An 18692-nucleotide genomic window follows, 5' to 3' on the forward strand; every position below is an offset into this window, starting at 1 on the left:
CAGATTCATGGTTTCTGAGTTTGCAACCATAGACTGTATTTTCAATAACACATTTGATTCCAAATGGTTCTTTGAGATAACAATACTGTTGTAAAACATCTTTGAGTTTGTGCTGTTTTGTAAAAAGTTCATCAGCTACTGCTTCACGTTTATTCCTGCACTGTAACTTCTCAAGATGCCTCAGTTAATTCTTTTTTAGCGTTGTCTTCTAGTTTTTATGATTCTGTTTTCATGGTCTCTTTAATTGGAGCTTGCCAGGAAGCTTGCCAGGAGGGATATATGACTCCAGGTTTGCCTTCATAGGATCTCTCTCCCATAAGTTGGAATAAGTGTCAATAAATATTTCAGTGGCTACTTCAGACCTAGAGTCCTGGTTTAGAACCATTATAGAATATGGAATTGGTATGTTACTTCTGTTTTGTATATTTAATTTTTTATTTTGTTGCCTGTTAGATTTTAAAAAAATGTTGTATCCTCTAACGTGATGCCAGCTCAACCCTTCGAGATGATTTCCAATACTTAGGACCTTGAGTAGATACTACTTTAGGTGAGAGATCCTGAGAGTTTCTCCCTCCTAATCTTCCTTGTTACTCAAATGTGACCTTTAGGGCTTTCCAACTATAGAAGTACTTTCTCTCCAATGTAGGCTATGGCAACAGGGGAAGACCCTTCCCCGTACTAAGGGACAAAACCACTAAATGTGGAATACTTCCCTCTTGATCAGTTATGCTTTCAAAAAAAGATCTTGATCAAAAGTGGGAAATGTGAAAACTAACAAAAGGAAACCTCACTTAGAATAGAGTTGGGAGGCCAACAGGGGGAGCTGTTATGTCCTGCCACTCATCAACAGCAGACCCAACAGAAGATGCCCGGGGTACCTTGCATATGGATACTACTTTACTCAGCAAGAAGGATTTCCTCCTCCCCCAGTTAAGCCCAGGTAATTAGAGACTGTCACAACTCAGCCAATGAAAAACCACTATATTTCAAGTTTCTAGTTTACTTCAATTGACTTCTTATTTATAACAGCCTTCTCAATTTCCCCCTTTCCTCTATAAAAGAGCATTCCTTTCCTTTGTTCTGCAGATTTACCAATGCTATTGCCATAGCTTGCTTGTCCTGGATTGTAATTCTCTGCTATTCCCAAATAAACTCCATTTTTTCACTGGTAAAATAACTGGCAGTTTTATTTTTAAAGCTAACAGTCCAAAGGGCAATTCTTTTTTAAAGACTGGAAAATTTCCAGTTCTTAATCTAACAGATTTTGAAGCAGAGACATATAAATGCCAGTAAAAATGTATATGTATATTGCTTAGAAGAAGTAAAGGTGGTAAAGTGTTTGTAAAGAAGCTTAGTGTGACAACCCTAACATCTGAAAGACTTATTTATTATGGCCTCCAATACCTCTGTGGTCTTATTCAAGGGAGCAAAATTTTGTTCATTTACATGTTCATGATAAATGGTCTTTTTCGTTTCTGACCTATATTCTTCAAACAAGATGAGACTACATTGCTCATTTTTCCCTTATGTTTTCAGTTGATTCATCCAGTTACATTTTTAGGATTTCTATTATATCACAACCTCTCGGTATTCAAACTTAAATCTAAACAAATTCAATCTTAATGATCAGAATTAAAATAGGGGATAAGGTTTATGATGGAAATATGAGTCTAAAATCTCCAGAAACAATGGGCCATTCCAATTTCACATTCTGTTTTTATTTTGGTGGGCAACTGCCTAAGAGAAAAATGGGTTATGCATAGTTAATTCTGAAAAGTAAAAAAAAAAAACTTAAGGCAACTGGCAAAATTTAAGAAATGTCTGGTTTAACTCTTATACCCAGTTCTCTCCCACCCCTCACCCATCCATTCTCCTCACAGTGACCCAAGGATTCGTGATCTCTCCCCCTTTCTCATTTGTTAATGCAAATCTTATGTCCTTCCCCTTCTTAAAACACTATAATGACTGCCCATTCATCACAAGATAAAACATAAAATCCTCAGTGATCTACAAAGCCCAACTTGATATACCTACCTTACTAGTCTTACCTGATTTCATGTTACTTTCAGGATTTCTGTTCTCTAGCCCCATTGATACTAGTTTGGTTCCAGAAATTCAGAATTCTTCTGAGGTATTGAGACATTCACCTGTTTTGCTTCCTTCTGCTGAGAATGCCTTTTTAAGGGTAATCCTCCATCATGTCTAGGTCATTGCCCAGATTTCAGTTTTTCCCCAAAGTGTGTAGTTCTCAGAAGTTTCCTGCCCTACCAGGGAAGCAGGCCCCTTTATATGCTGTCATGGCTGCCTGCATTCCCACGCAGCCCTTAACACTATTGTAATTGAACAGCTTACGAACCTGGTCTCTTTAACTTCTGTCACTAATGTCTAGCAATATGCATTCCCTAAACCTTACAAGAATTCAATAAATATTTCCTAAATCAATGAATTAGTGAGACTTCTGTGCTTCTAGAATTATCTGTGGGGGGAAAATACTAGTGAAATATAACATCCACCAGCTTAGAACTATTCTAAGAAGTCTGTTTTGCCAAAAACCATTCATAGTAAATGCAGTATCTGGTATATTTGCATAGTGGAGTGGCTCTGTCCGCAGCAGCCAGAAGCGAGTATTAATCAACCTCTCCTTCTCTTTCTTTACTCATTCAATTAGTTATAAAGTCCTGTTAATTGTGCCGTTAGGATCCTCCATATCTGCTCATTTATCTTATTTATCTCTGCCTTTCTACAAGTTTAATTTGAGGTCGTCATCATCATCTTTGCATAGATTCTTCTAACAGCTTTCCTGTTATTCTTCCAGTTTTAGTCTCTCTTCCCACTTTAGCTGAAGGTGTTTTTCTAAAATGTATATATAAATGCATACCTAGAATGTATACATTCTCCTTTTAAAACTCTTTCCCTCAGGTTAATGTGCTAATTTCTCTGCAGGCTTTCTCTAAAAGCCTTTTAGGACTTAACCCTGCCTACAACTCTTGGGGTCTTTACTGCTGTCTCCTGCCGAATTCAAGGTGTCAGCTACACTCAATAAGTACCCATGCAGTCACCGTGTTTTCTCTGCCTCCAGGTCTTGGCTCTTTCCATGATTTCTTCCTGGCCCTACTTTTGAGGCCTGGCTAATTTCTCCCACCACTAGTTATATTAGGACACCTATGTCTTACTTGCTGTTGTACTCTTAATGCCTGGCTTATGATCAGTGTTTAATGTTATTTTGGGTGATTAGCATTGTATTCTAGGTTTAAGTGATGATGCTTATCTGTTTTGTTTTGGCAGGTGTTTGTTTTTGATGTTGGAAATAAAACTTGGAAATTTTATGATTGGTCCCAGATTACAACTGTGGTGATTTTTGGAAAATATGACCCAGAACTTATGTGTTATGCTCATTCACATGGAGCCAGAGTAGTGCTAAAAGGTGAGTTACAGTTTTTACCAGATGTGTCTGGCCAATTGATAAGTTTACTTGTATTGTTTGCCATCCTGACTTTCCAAAAAATTCCCTTTTCATGTTTATCTGGTTTATTTTTTATTGTCTTACAATTAATCTTAGATACTAATTCATTTCACAGATAGTTATTTTTAAAGAATTAAGCTACTATGATTTTGAGCAAAATGTGAATCATGATTAGCATGATGACTTTTAGCTAGTCATAGTCTTCAATTTCTACTTCTAATTTGAGAATTATGTTACTTATTATTCATAATGGTTATTTTGGGGATTGAGACTTTATTATTAATTTGGTGTATGATTTCTCTACTTGGAAAACTTAAATTGGGGACTTAGTATTCCAAACTAATGAGATGTTTTAAAGGGTTTGTGAACTAAATGTCATTAAACTGCAAAAAGCATATATGCACAAAGGATGTATATTTCTTCCATAGGAGATGCACCCTTAAAGGATCTCATCAATCCTAGTTTCAGAGCATCCTGGATAGCTCAAAAAGTTAAATTGGCCAAAACACAATACATGGATGGAATTAACATAGACATAGAGCAAGAAGCTAATTGTTTATCACCTGAATATTACGCATTAACCACTTTAGTCAAAGAAACCACAGACTCTTTCCATCGTGAAATTAAGGGATCACAGGTAAAAGTTCGTGGTTTTTTTTTTTTTTTTTTTTTGGAAACGCCTTATTTTCCATATCAAAATGTATTCATGAAGGTGTGACTAATAGAATCTCAGTTTTACTGAGTAGGAAAGAATTTCAGCACATATATTCTAAAAATATTTTCTGGAACTTTTGAGGTTTTTATTAGAGAAGTTTTACAGAATTTTAAGGTGCTCTTGTTCCCCCTACTTGCCTTGCAGCAGGTTAGAGATATTAAATAGGCCATTAGGTCAGCAAGAATAAGGAAGAGCTTAGCTGTCCAGGCCCTGCTTTCACAAGGGCAGGACTCCTGCCTAAGAGTAGACATAGTCCTGGGGGAGTGTCTCACTCACTTCATAGGCTCTGAGTTACTTGTAAAGCACCTGATGTCCAAGAAAGCTCAAAGGACTAACTCCATAGAATTAGAGCTATGACACAGGCCTCCGCATTGCCATAGTGAGCAAGACTAGAGTGGAAGATTACAGCAAAAGGCATCTTGCCAGGCAATATATGGGTAATAAAAAATAATGTGGCGCTGGATCAGTGATCTCAAACCTGCTCGCATATTAAGATAACCAAGCCTTGTCTCCTCCCCTCCCCTTCCTCTCCTCTCCCCGCTCCTCTCCTCCCTCTCCTCCCTTCTCTTCTGTATCCTTCTCTCTTTCTCTTTTAAAGAGAGAGCATGCAGGCATGCAAACAGGCAGGAGAAGGGCAAAGGGAGGAGGAGAGAGAAACTTAAATAGGCTCCATGCTCAGCACAGAGCCTGGTACCAGGGCTTGATCTCATGACCCTGAAATCATGACCTGAGCCAAAATCATGACCTGAGCCAAAATCAAGAGTTGTACACTAACCGACTGAGACACCCAGGCACCCCAAGCAAGTCAAATGAATTTTTTTGTTTTTCAGTGGGTATAAAGTTATGTTTACACTACACTATAGTCTATTGAGTGTGCAATAATATTATATCTGAAAAATAATGTGAATACCTTAATTAAAAATTACTTCATTGCTAATGCTAACCATCATCTGAGCTTTTCAGCAAGTTGTAATCTTTTTGCTGGGAAATGAGCTTGCCTTGATGTTGATGGCTGTGACTGATCAGGGTGGTGGTTGCTGAAGGTTGGGGAGGCGGTGGCGACTTCTTAAAACAATAACGTTTGCTGCACTGATGTACTTTTCCTTTTACAATTTCTCTATAGCATGCAATGTTGTTTAAATAGCATTTTACCCACAGTGGAACTTCTCTCAAAATTGGAGTCCATTCTCTCAAATCCTGCTGCTGCTAAATTGCCTAAATTTATGTGATAGTCTAAATCTTTTGTTGTCATTGCAACCATTTTCACAGCGTCTTCACCAGGAGTAGATTCCATCTCAAGAAACCACTTTCTTTGCTCATTCATAAGAAGCAATTCCTATGGAAGTTTTATCATGACACAGCAGCCATTCAGTCACATCCTCAGGCTCCACTTCTAATTCTAGTTCTCCTGCTAGGTCTACCTCATCTGTAGTTACTGCCTCCATGAAATTCTTTTTTTTTTTTTTTAATTTTTATTTCTTTTTTTTTAATTTTTTTTAAAGGTTTTATTTATTTATTTGACAGATGGAGATCACAGAGAAGCAGGCAGAGAGAGAGGAGGAAGCGGGCTCCCTGCTGAGCAGAGAGCCCGATGCAGGGCTAGATCCCAGGACCCTGGGATCATGACCTGAGCCGAAGGCAGAGGCTTAACCCAGTGAGCCACCCAGGCGCCCCTTTTTTTTCTTTTTTTAAAAATATTTTTTTAATTTATTTGACAGACAGAGATCACAAATAGGCAGAGAGGCAGGCAGAGAGAGAGAGGAGGAAGCAGGCTCCCTGCGGAGCAGAGAGCCCGATGCTGGGCTCGATCCCAGGACCCAGAGATCATGACCTGAGCCGAAGGCAGAGGCTTTAACCCACTGAGCCACCCAGGCGCCCCCCTCCATGAAAGTCTTAAACTAACCCCTGCTGCTTCAAACTTACTTTTGCAGCTTCCTCACTTCTCCCAACCTTCACAAAATTTAAGGTCTTATGCTTTGGATTAGGTTATGGCTTAAGGGAATGTTGTGGTTGGTTTGATCTTCCATCCAGACCACTACAACTTTTTCCATATCAGCAATATAGCTGTTTTGCTTTTTTACAAACCGTGTGTTCACTGGAGCAGCACTTTCTATTTTCTTCAAGAACTTTTTGCTTTCACAACCTGGCTGTTTCGCATAAGAAGCCTAGCTTTTGGCTTATCTCAGCTTTTGACATACTTTCCTCACTAAGCTTAATCGTTTCTAGCTTTTGATTTGAAGTGAGAGAGGTGTGACTCTTCCTTTCACTTGAACGCTTAGAGGCCATTGTACAGTTATTAATTTGTGTTTTTTTATTATTATTAGTTTTAATTTCAATGTTGTTGTGTCTCGGGCAATAGGGAGGCCAAGAAGAGGGATGGAGACAGGGAAACAGCCAGTGGGTGGAGCACTCCGAACACACACATTTATGGGTTGTTTGCCGTCTTATATGGGTACGGTTTGTTGCACCCTAAAGCTCTTAGAAGAGTAACATGAAAAATCTCTGATAACAAATCAGAGCAAATAATGAAAAAGTTTGGTGTGTTGTGAGAATTACCAAGATGTGACACAGAGACATAAAGTGAGCAAATGCTTTTGGGATAATGGTGCTGATAGACCTGCTTGATCCAGGGTTGCCAAAAACTTTAAATCTGTAAAAAAAAAAAAAAAAATGCATTATCTGTGAAGCACAATAAAATGAGATATACCTATACCAAGACTAAATAATGAGATTTTTTGAAGGTGGAGACCAGCTCTTTTCTATCTCACACAATGTTAAAAATTGTTTAGTGAATAAATGATACCTGCCTTTCAAAAACTTAAAATTTAAATAGGAAATATATACATATGAAATATATATTCTATTTCATACAAATAGGTTTAAAGTTACTGGTTTAAGAGTCACCAGATAAAATATCTCAAGAGATTGATTCAGTAGGTCTGGCATAGAGCCTAGGAACTGTATTTTTTACCAACTGTGCTAAGAGATTTTGGTACAGTTGGTCAAAATGAATTCGAGATTCATTGGAAAATAATAAAGGATGTAAGGATTGATATGCCTGTGGCTTTATATAAATAAGGAAGTTTTGTCAGTGTAGAATTTGGCTTTTTAGCTGAGTACGACTTATTTATTTCCCCCCACCACCTCTCCTCTGCCAACTACTAGTTCTCTGTATTTAGAAGTCTGTCGTTTGTTTGTTCCTTTGCTCACTTGTTTTGTTTCTTAAATCTCACATAGGACTGTAATCATATAATATTTGTCTTTGACTTATTTCACTTAGCATAATACCTTCTAGGTCCATCCATGTTGTTGCAGAGGGCAAGATCTCATTTCTTTATGGCTGAGAAATATTTCATCATACATATAGACAGAGAGGGAGGGAAAGTGGGGGAGAGAGAGGGGGAGACAGACACAGAAACACACCCACATCTCCTTTATTCCTTCAACTATGGATAGACACTTGGATAGCTTCCACATCTTGACTATAATAAATATGCTGCAGTAAACATAGTGATGCATATCTTTTTGAATTAGTGTTTTCATTTTCTTAGGGTAAATACCCAGTAGTGGAATTGTTGGATCATATGACATTTCTAATTTTAATTTTTTTGAGGAAACTCCATACTGTTTTCCATAGTGAATATACCAATTCACATTCTCACCAACAGGGCATAAATGTTCTCCACATCCTTGTCAGTAATTAAATTTGTCTTTTTGATAGTAGCTGTTTTGATAGGCGATATCTCCTTGAGGTTTTCATTTGCATTTCCCTGGTGATTAATAATGTTGAGCATCTTTTTATGTGTCTGTTGGCTATTCGTATATCTTCTTTGGAAAAATATCTATTCAGGTCCTTTGCCCTTTTTAAATTAGACTCTTTGTGTTTTGGGTTTTGTGTACATTTTTTATATATTTTGGATATTAACCCCTTCTTGGATGTATCATTCACAAAGATCTCCCATTCAACAGGTTTTTCATTTTTTGATGGTTTCCTTCACTGTGCAAAAGCTTTTTATTTTGTTGTAGTCCCAATAGTTTATTTTTGCTTTTATTTCCCTTGCCTGTGAAGGCATATCTAGAAAAATGTTGCTAAGGCTGATCTTAGATTACTAGCCATGTTTTCTTCTAGAATACTTTTGGTTTCAGGTCTCACATTTAGATCTTTAAATCATCTTCATATATGGGTTGAGAAAGTGGTCCAATTTCATTCTTCTGCATGTTGCTGTCTTACTTTCCCATTAACATTTGTTGAAGAGATATTCCCCATTGTATATTCTTGCCACCTCCGTTGTAGATTGACATAAAAATGTGGGTTTATTTCTGGCCTTTCTATTCTGTACCATTGAACTTTGTGTTTCTTTTTGTGCCAGTACCATACTGTTTTGATTATTATAGCTTTGTGAAGTATATTTTGAAATCTGGAATTTTGATCCTTCCAATTTTGTTCATTATACCATAAGGAGTTTAGTATTATTTATTCTAGGTCTGTTAAAAAAAAAAAAAAAAACAAACCTGGTGCTTGTATCTTGAAAAGGATTGCATTAAATCTGTAGATGGCTTTGGGTAGTATGGACATTTTAACAATATTAATTCTTCCAATAGCTTTCCATTTGTCATGTTCAGTTTCTTTCATAAATGTTTTATAGTTTATAGAATATAAGTCTTTCACCTCCTTGGTTAAGTTTATTCCTAGTTATTTTTTTTTTTTTGATTCTTGGTGCAATCATAAATGGAATTATTTCTTAATTTCTCTTTCTGCTACTTCATTATTAGGTATTGAAATGCAACAGGTTTCTGTACATTAACTTTGTGTCCTGCAACTTTACTGAACTCATTTATCAGTTCAAGTTTTTTGTTGCAGTCTTTAGGGGTTTTTATTTATAGTATCATGTCATACGAAAATAGTAACAATTTTACTTCTTCCTTACCAATTTGGATGCCCTTTATTTCTTGTTTGATTGCTACAGCTAGGACTTCTAATACTGTATCGAATTAAAGTGGTAAGTGTGGACATCCTTATTTCTGAACTTAGAGGAAAAGCTCTGTTTTTCATCATTGAGAATGATCTTAATTGTGGGTTTTATCATATATTGCCTATATAATGTTGAGGTACATTACCTCTAACCCTACTTTGAGAGTTTTTATCATGAATGGATAATAAATTTTGTCAAAAGAATTTTCTGCATCTGTGGCACCTGGGTGGCTCAGTGGGTTAAGCCTCTGTGTTCTGCTCAGGTCATGATCTCAGGATCCTGGGATTGAGCCCTGAAACGGGCTCTCTGCTCAGTGGGGAGCCTGCTTCCCCCTCTCTCTCTGCCTGCTTGAGATTTCTCTGTCAAATAAAATCATTTAAAAAAAAAAAGAATTTTCTGCATCTATTGTTATGATCATATGACTTTTATCTTTCATTGTGTTACTGTGGTGTACCATGTTGGTATGTGGATATTGAACCATCCTTGCATCTCTGGAATAAATCCTGCTTGCTTTTAGTGGATAATTCTTTTTTTTTTTTTTTAAAGACGTTATTTTATTTATTTGAGAGGGAGAGAGATCACAAGTAGGTAGAGAGGCACACAGAGAGGGGGAAGCAGGCTCCCCACTGAGCAGAGAGTCCGATGTGGGGCTTGATCCCAGGACCCTGAGATCATGATCTGAGACGAAGGCAGAGGCTTAACCCACTGAGCCACCCAGGCGCCCCAGTGGATGATTCTTTTAATATGTTGTTGAATCTGCAACAATATATTGTTGAATATTGGTTTGCTAATATTTTCTTGGCTTGTTGTTTTCCCTTTTTTGTATTGTCTTTGTCTTGTTTTGGTGTTAGGATCTCACATAATCAATGTGGAGTTTTTCTTCCTCTTTTTTTTTTTTTTTTTTTTTTTGGTAAGGGGTGGTGAAGATTTTGAGAATAGGTGTTACCTCTTTTTTCAATTTTTAGTAGAATTGACCTGTGACAACATCTGGTTTTGGACTTTTGTTTGTTGGGAGATTTTAGATTATAAATTCAATTTTGTTGCTATTAGTCTGATCAGATTTTTTATTTCTTCCTAATTTCTTTTTGGGAGGTTCTATATTTCTAGGAATTTATCCATTTTTTTAGGTTGTCCAAGTTGCATATAGTTTTTTGGTAGTAGTTTATTATAATCTTCTGTATTTCTGTGGAGTTGGCTCTTCTATTTCTGATTTGAGTCCTGTCTTCTTGACGGATTTGGCTAAAGTTTTCTTACCTTTATCTTTTCAAAGAAATAGTTGTTTCACTGATATTTTCTTTTTTTAAAATTCTCTCTTTCATTTATTTATTAATCAGATCTTTGTTATTTTCTTCTAACTTTGAGCTTTTTTCCCTAGTTCCTTCAGGTGTAAGGTTGGAGTGTCTATTTGAGATCTGTCTTGTTTTCTGAGGTAGTCCTATATTTCTATGAACTTCCCTCCTACTACTGCTTTTGCTGTGTCCCATAAATTTTGGACCATACTATTTTCATATTTGTCTCCGTATATTATGTTTCCTCTTTTTTTCTCAACCTATTATTATTGTTCAGTGGCATGCTGTTTAGCCTCCATGTGTTTGTGTTTGTTTTTTCTATTTTTTTTCCTGGTAATTAATTTCTAGTTTCATTCCATTGTGGTTGGAAAATATGCTTAATATGATTTCAGTTTTCTTGAATTTATTAAGACTTGTTTTGTGGCCTAACATGTGATTTATCTTGGAGAATGTTCCATGCGTGTTTGAAAAGAATGTGTATTCTGTGGTTTGGATATATATATATATATATATATACACACACACACATACACACATACACACACACACACATATATGTATATATACACACACTATATATATGAAAACTTTTTTAAAATATATATCTGTTAAGTCCATCTAGTCTGGTGTGTCATTGAAAGCCACTGTTTCCTTGTTGATTTTATGTCTGGATGAATTATCCATTGATGTATGTGGGGTTTAAAGTCCTCTACCATTATGTATTGCTGTCCCTTTTTTCCTTTAGGTCTGTTAATATTTGCTTTATGTAGTTAGGTACTTGATGTTGGCTGCATAATAGATATTTACAACTGTTGAATCCTCTCATTGGATTCAATGATCCTTTTATCATTATGTATGCTCACCTTAGTCTCTTTTTTTTAATTAAATTTTATTTTTTTCAGTGTTCCAAAATTCATTGTTTATGACCATACCCAGAGCTCTATGCAATACATGCCCTCCTTAATATCCGCCACCAGGTTCACCCAACCCCCCCTCCCTCCTCCCCTCCAAAGCCCTCTGTTTGTATCTGAGTCCACAGTTTTGTTTTAAAGTCTGTTAGGTCTGATATAAGTATTGATAACACATCTTTTTTTTTTTAAGGTTTCATTTATTTAACAGAAAGAGAGAGAGAGTAGCAGAGGGAGAGGGTGAAGCAGTTTCCCTGCTGAGCAGGGAGCCTGACATGGAACTTGATCCCAGGACTCTGAGATCATGACCCAAGCTGAAGGCAGACACTTAACCAACTGAGCCACCCAGGTGCCTGCACCCTTTTTTTCCCCCCTTCCATTTTTTCATCCTGTTATTTTTCCCTTTGCTATTTTTCCCCCTGATATTTTTTTCATCCTGTTACTTTCAGTCTGTATGTGTCTTTAGGTCTGAAATTAATCTCTTGCAGGAATGTACTGATGGGTCTTGTTTTTTGTGTTTTTGGTTGTTGTTTTTTGATGGGTCTTTTTTTTTTAACCCTTTTGTTTAGGTCTATTGGAATATTTAGACCACTTACATTTAAAGGAATTTTAAAAGATTTATTAGGGAAAGCATGCACACAGGTGGGAGGGGCAGAGGGAGGAGAGGAGAGAGAGAGTCTTAAGTAGACCCCGTGTTGAACCTGAAGGCTGACACAGGGCTCAATCTCACAACTCTGAGATCACAGATGTGGAGTTGCACATTTAACCAACTGTACCACCCAGGTGCCCCTTTAGTAATTATTGGTAGGTATGTACTTATAGACATTTTGTATTCTGATTTTTTAGGTAGATTTTTTTCTCTCCCTTTCTTCTTCTCTTGCTCTCTGTAATGGATGACTTTTTTAGTGTTTTGCTTTATAATTTTTTTGGGTATCGTAAATTTTTGGTTTGTGGTTACCAAGAGGTTCATATGTAATATTTTAAGTATATAGATGTCTATAATAAGTTCATGGTCAGTTATGTACAAAGACATTTTATATGAACTTCATTTTTAGTTCCTCCCATGTATATGTGGTCATATTTTATATCTTCCTATTTTGTGAGTCCCATTAACTACTTTTTTAGATATAATTGATGTTACTCCTTTTGTTTTTTAAACTTCATACTAGCTTTATAAGTGATTTCTCTACTACCTTTATTGTGTTTCCTTTCACTCATGAAATTTTTTCATTATTTTCTTCTAATATGGCCTTTTTCTTCACTTAAGGGAGTGCCTTTAACATTTCTTGTAACTGTGGTGATAAATTTCTTTAACTTTTGTTTGGGAAACTCTCTCTCCTTCAATTATGAATGATAACTTTGCCAGGTAGAGTATTCTTGGAGGTTTTTCCCTTGCCATGTTTTCAGTATATCATGCCAGTCCCTTCTGGCCTCCAAAGTTTCTGCTGAAAAATACGCTGATTGCTTTAACCTTTGTATGTAACTAATTCTTTTTGCTGCTTTTAAAATTCTTTCTTTAATCTTTGACATTTTAATTATTTTTGTCTTCTGGCCATCCTTGAGTTCATCTTACTTTGAACTCTCTGTGATTCTTGAACCTGAATGTTTGTTTCCTTCCTAGGTTAGGCACATTTTCAGCTATTGTTTCTACAAGTTTTCTGTTCTCCTCTCTGGACCCCTAGAATGTGAATGCTTCTTCATTGGATATCCAAGATAACCACCCTTAAGCTATCCTCTTATTTGGAGCATTTTCCTCTTTGTTATTTGCTTGACTTTGTGTTTGTTTCTGTGAATTAGATGGAAGAGCTACTTCTAAACTTGAAGTGATATTTTTGTATGATCATCCCCTGTGTACAATGTAGCACTTAGTGATTTTGTGTGGCTGGAGCTGTGGCTGTCCTATATGTTAGGACAAACCTGTTGGATGGTCAGAGGGGAAGTGGGCATGGTCTGGGACAGTCCAGGGCTCTTTGCAGAGGATGCCTTAGCATGACAGCTGACGCTTAAAGTAGGTGGGGGTTCTTGGGGCATCAGGTGCAGGGGTACCTGGCAGGGTGGCTGGAGCAGAGGCAGGAGAAGGCCAGGGTGTCCCAAGGTGTTTTGCTTGGTGGGGGTAGTACCCTGTCAAATCACCTGGAACCAAAGCAGTGCAAGCATGGAGTATTTTAGGGTGTTTTGCACCTGTGTCATTTTAGTGAGATAGCTGGAACTGCAGTAAGTATTGGCCAGGGGTGCCCTGTGTTGATTGTACTCAATCTGCATTGGGGGGATGATTGGGGCTGGTATGGGCTAGGAGCCCAGGGCTTACTGAAGTAGTAGGCTGGCTTGGGCACTCACCCAGACCCTCTTTCTATTCATGCTATCAAGGCAGAAAGGGAAGGTAAACCATGGGGCTCTCTGCCCTTCTGATCCAGAGAGTTCCAGCATCTCTCCCACTGTCTGACAAAGTTCTAGGACTGATCTTATATATTCTAGTTGGTCTTTTAAACAGTTGTTTTTTCCCTCCTGTGCCCAAGGCAGAAAAATCTGCTCACGGTCTCCTAGTATATATATATATATATATTCTTCCCCACTGCAGTTAGCAGCATCAAGGGGTGGGGATTTCCTTTGTTACTGTGTCTCTTGCTGTTCTCTAGGTGGTGTTTTTTGTTTTTTTAAGATTTTATTTATTTATTTGACAGAGATCACAAGTAGGCAGAGAGGCAGAGAGAGAGGAGGAAGCAGGCTCGCTGTGAGCAGAGAGCCCGATGCGGGGCTTGATCCCAGGACCCTGGGATCATGACCTGAGCCAAAGGCAGAGGCTTAACCCACTGAGCCACCCAGGCGCCCCTAGGTGGTGTGTTTATCTTCTGTTGTGTAAAAGCTGTTCAGTCTTCTGTTCTTCAGGAGGAATTGTTCTTTTTTTGTTATTATTCTTTAAGAAAAAAAAGATTTTATTCATTTATTCATGAGAGACAGAGAGAGGCAGAGGCAGAGAAGCAGGGTCCCTGCTTGAGCAGGGAGCCCGATGTGGGACTTGATCCCAGGACTCTGGGATCATGACCTGTGCCAAAGGCAGTTGTTTAACTGCCTAAGCCACCCAGGCACCCAGGAGGAATTGTTCTAGAAAGAGGTATAGATTTGGTGTGTCTATGGAGCAGGTGATTTCTGGGTTTTCCTGTATCACTATCTTGTACCCTCCCTCTTCAGATGAAAACAATTTAGATTAAGAATAGCAAAAAAAGCCACCATACTCCTCTCCTGTCAAATTTTGTTCTTGGAAAACTTTTCCTTCAGTCTTTAGATTGCTGTTACTAATAGGTTAGAATTAGTGTGTGGTAAACAATCTTTTTGCTAGCTCTGATTATCCTACAGTGAAAGGGCAAGGAGGAAGAGACTGAACAAAGACTTTGCAGTAGGAATATTTCCATGTTTGGGGGGCAAGTAGAACAATTTGTGCTACTCTGTTAAATTCAATTTTAAAAATTAAGGGGAGGTACAATTGTGAAAACAGGTCAGATTATGGAATATCCAGAATGTCAGACTGAAGTACTTGCATTTATTCTGTATGTATGTAATGGGTTTACATGGTAGAAAGTGTATGGGGAAGGTTATGCCATAGTAGTATGTATAATAGTCTAAAGGAGAAATGGAGACCAGTATGGACTAATCCACATCTAACAACTTGAGATTTATAGTTTGGATTAGGATGATGGCATAACCTTAACACTAGGAAGTGTTTAATAAATATTAATTAATGGAAAGAAAGAGGCAGAAAGCTGTTCTCTGGCAGAATAGAGAAGCCACTCAAAGGAAAATGTGAGATTAGTTATGGGGGGGGTGAGAGAAGTCCCCAAAAGTTCTTAAACTGACCACCAGAAAAAAATGACTAGAGTCTAGAAGGAGAAATGAGTTTTGGGGGAAAAATGATTAAGATTATAGAATTATGGTCATTGAATTGAAGAGTTCTTCATCATTTTTTACAGGTAGGAAAACAGTTTGAGATGTTTTTAGTGACACAGACATAGTTATAACAGAGCTAAGAGGAGAACCAAAATCATTTTGATTTGTCTAATATACTAATGCTGCTTTCTCCAAAATAGGAGATGAACTATGACAGAAAGTGCTGGTAAAAATACTCCTAATGCTCAGGAGGGGATAAGGACTTATACAATGGATTTGAAATTTACCTGTTTAGAGGTGATCATTTAGTTTCTCTATTACTAGAATATAGCTCCTATTTTATAATAGGCGAGGCAGTGATAAAATGGGATCGGATGTGTAAAACAAATTCACTTTATAACCTATTTTGCTGTAGTGCTATTGAGGAAAGCTTGTACTTGTAAAGCTGAACTTCCTTTAGTGCTGATACTTAGACAATTATAAAATTTTGATAAAGTCCTAAAGAGAGTAATAAATTGGCCAAAGTATAAAAGTTTTAACTGAACTATCTCAATTTTTGTAATAATTAATGTGTCTAATGAGAGAAAAAAACCTTTACTGAAGCTTTAGAACATTTGCACATATATAAAATAAGGCTAATTAATATTTGGCTAAGGCAGTAAATACTTTAAACAGACTCATCCTTGTTGAAAACTGGCTCACCAAAATTCATCACTCAAGTTTTATTTGACTATTCCCATAAAATAAGACCATTTAAGTGATTTGTTCAACATTTTGAGTTAATTTATCCTTATAGCCATAAACCACTATCCTTTAACTGTAATGTTGGATTAAACCTATCATGTAACGTAATTGTATATCAGGGGGTTAAACTCCCAACACAGTCAACTTGTGCTAAGAGATGACCTATCTAGCCTGCATGATATTAAAAAAAAAACAAAACACAAACCTTTGTATTTGACTTATTTTAGTGTGATTTCTTTACTGCCTAGTTGCTTAGAGGCCTCACCATACCCTACTGTCATTACCTATTTCTTTCCTCAGTTGAGTTACTAGTCTAGCCTTTAAAAACATTAAGTTTAAAACTCCTCTTCTACACAGAGCCCTGCTCCTGGACATCGTATCTGGCCAAATATTATCTATGTCAATTCATATGGGCAGAAATATCTTAGAACTGTTCTATATGTGTCTAACCTTATGTTCATATACATAAACAGTCTTTTCTCTTGGATGAGGCAAGAAAATATATAATAAAAAAAAAAACAGATAAAATAAGCATATTTGATCATGTTCCATAAAATGGCATGTGTTTTCCCGCAGGTAACCTTTGATGTGACTTGGTCTCCAAAGTACAAAGATAGGTGCTATAATTATGCCGGAATTGCAGATGCTTGTGACTTTCTCTTTGTGATGTCTTATGATGAACAAAGTCAAACCTTGTCAGAATGTACTGCAGCAGCCAATGCTCCCTACAAGGAGACATTAACTGGTAAGAATCCACAAATGATAACTTAGAAATAATAATCTTATTGTTTAAGTCATTTGTATACCTTTTCCATTTATAAAGCTGCCTTGAAACATGAATATCACTTAATTTGGAGAGCTTTCAAGTTTATACATTCTAAAGTTTTCACTTAGTTCTTTTAAAAATCTTGTGGGACAGGGTGCCTGGGTGGCTCAGTGGGTTAAGCCTCTGCCTTCAGCTCAGGTCATGATCTCAGGGTCCTGGGATCGAGGCCCACATCGGGCTCTCCGCTCAGCGGGGAGCCTGCTTGCCCCTCTCTCTGTCAAGTAAATTACAAAAAATTCTAAAAAAAAAAAAATCTTGTGGGACAGGTATATTATTAATCCTCTATAATAGATCAGATGATGAGTGTTAAGTTCTCATTGCACTGCTATTCAAGCAGTTGACTACTAACTTCAAGTCAACAGTCTTCTCCCAGAATGACATGAAGGAGATCTTTGCTTATCTAGAATTTGACAGGATATTTTTGTTGAAGTAACCAAATAGCAAAGATAGTTATAATGTGAGTACCTACTATGCATGATTGATAGAGGATTGTCTTACTTGGCATTTATTAATGCTCATGCTATATTAAAATTAATTCTTAATTAAAAATTAAGAATTCTAATTCTATTAGAATTAAGAGTACTTCTGTCATTCATATGATGTGGGTTTTGCATTAGTATCCCATCAGCCAACTGAATAAAAGATTGCTTGCTATATTTTGAAGTCAAGTGAAATTTTCTGGGATAATTGGCCCTGATTTAAGTGTTGATAATAAATAAAAACCTCTTAATTTAGAGATAAAAATCTTAAAGCCTAGCCTCATCACATCCAAATTAATAGTCTAATCATATGCATATGTTATTTAAAAATTAAAAAATTCTAATTACAAAGCAATTATTTAACCCAGTATTCCCAAACTGTGTTTCAGAAAGGAGATAACTGTGTTCTATCAATACAAGGCTCATTATCAAGTATGTTTGAGATTTGGATATTTAGCGTATATTTATTTAAAGGCTCTGAAAAATAGCAAATTTAGTTAATCTTGGAATATTCTTGGTGGAAAAACAAATTTACACTGGGCACAAAAGGGAATGGCCAGGAATTTGTTCATCTTTCTCTTTGTTGACTAAAGTAAAAGGGGGGCACATCTTGTCCCTGTCTGTAATTATACTTCTAGAAAGCACAAGTATTCCATGCTTTACAAATATACTACAAAAGTCTCTGAGAGGTGCTTGGGTAGCTCAGTCGGTTAAGTGTCTGCCTTTGGCTCAGGTCATGATCCCGGGGTCTTGGGATGGAGCTCAGCAGGAAGCCTGCTTCTCCCTCTCCTGCTCCCCCTGCCAAATAAATAAAATCTTTAAAAAAAATTTATTTGACAGAGATAACAAGTAGGCAGAAAGGCAGGGGGCGAGGGGAAGCATGCTCCCTGCCGAGCAGAGAGTCTGACTCAGGGCTTCATCCCAGGACCCTGAGATCATGACCTGAGCCGAAGGCAGAGGCTTAATCCACTGAGTCACCCAGGTACCCCTCTGCCAAATAAATTAATAAAATCTTTAAAAAAAATTCTTAGACCATCTCTGCCAGAAAGTTTAAGAACTTTTCTGAATCTAGAATACCAAACATATCTTAGCACATAATACACACAATTAGCTTGCTTTCCTGAAATGTCATTCTTCCTAGAATTGAATTTTGTGAAATTTGTGCTTCAGTTTGACCTTTTGAATGTTTTCTATTATTCAAAAAGAAATAATTTATCAAATGATACAGAATTTACAGTTCTTAAGGGATAATGTATAGAATGTCATGTTAGGGAAACATTATTAATATTTTGCATAAATGTACCTGGCTTTTCAGACTTCAATTCTGAATGGTTGCATAGCTTGTATAAACTTAGTAGAATATAAAAAGAAAAACATGCATTTTCCTGTCCCAATTTGATTAGGCTATGATGA

General features: G+C 36.9%; 2 protein-coding genes across 9 annotated transcripts in view; one reads left to right on the plus strand and one right to left on the minus strand.

Annotated features, from left to right (window-relative positions):
* Window positions 1-16597, plus strand: part of CTBS (chitobiase) — a 45744-nt gene extending 29147 nt beyond the window's left edge. The window contains exons 6-7 of the mRNA XM_047724223.1: window positions 3286-3424; window positions 16551-16597. Coding sequence (XP_047580179.1) covers window positions 3286-3424; window positions 16551-16561 — 150 coding nt within the window. The 3' untranslated portion in view covers window positions 16562-16597. The remainder of the gene's footprint in view (window positions 1-3285; window positions 3425-16550) is intronic.
* SPATA1 (spermatogenesis associated 1) overlaps window positions 6152-18692 on the minus strand; it is a 66599-nt gene continuing 54058 nt past the window's right edge. For 4 of the 8 annotated variants that reach the window (XM_047724214.1, XM_047724213.1, XM_047724218.1 and 1 more), the window contains exon 15: window positions 16590-16699. In XM_047724214.1, the coding sequence (XP_047580170.1) occupies window positions 16661-16699 (39 nt within the window). In that variant the 3' untranslated portion in view covers window positions 16590-16660. Of the gene's footprint in view, window positions 6829-14352; window positions 16700-18692 lie in introns of those variants that run through there. The other 4 variants (XM_047724215.1, XM_047724216.1, XM_047724217.1 and 1 more) reach the window with 3 other exon arrangements.

Source organism: Lutra lutra, chromosome 4 (assembly GCF_902655055.1).
Source record: "Lutra lutra chromosome 4, mLutLut1.2, whole genome shotgun sequence".
Lineage (NCBI taxonomy): Eukaryota > Metazoa > Chordata > Mammalia > Carnivora > Mustelidae > Lutra > Lutra lutra.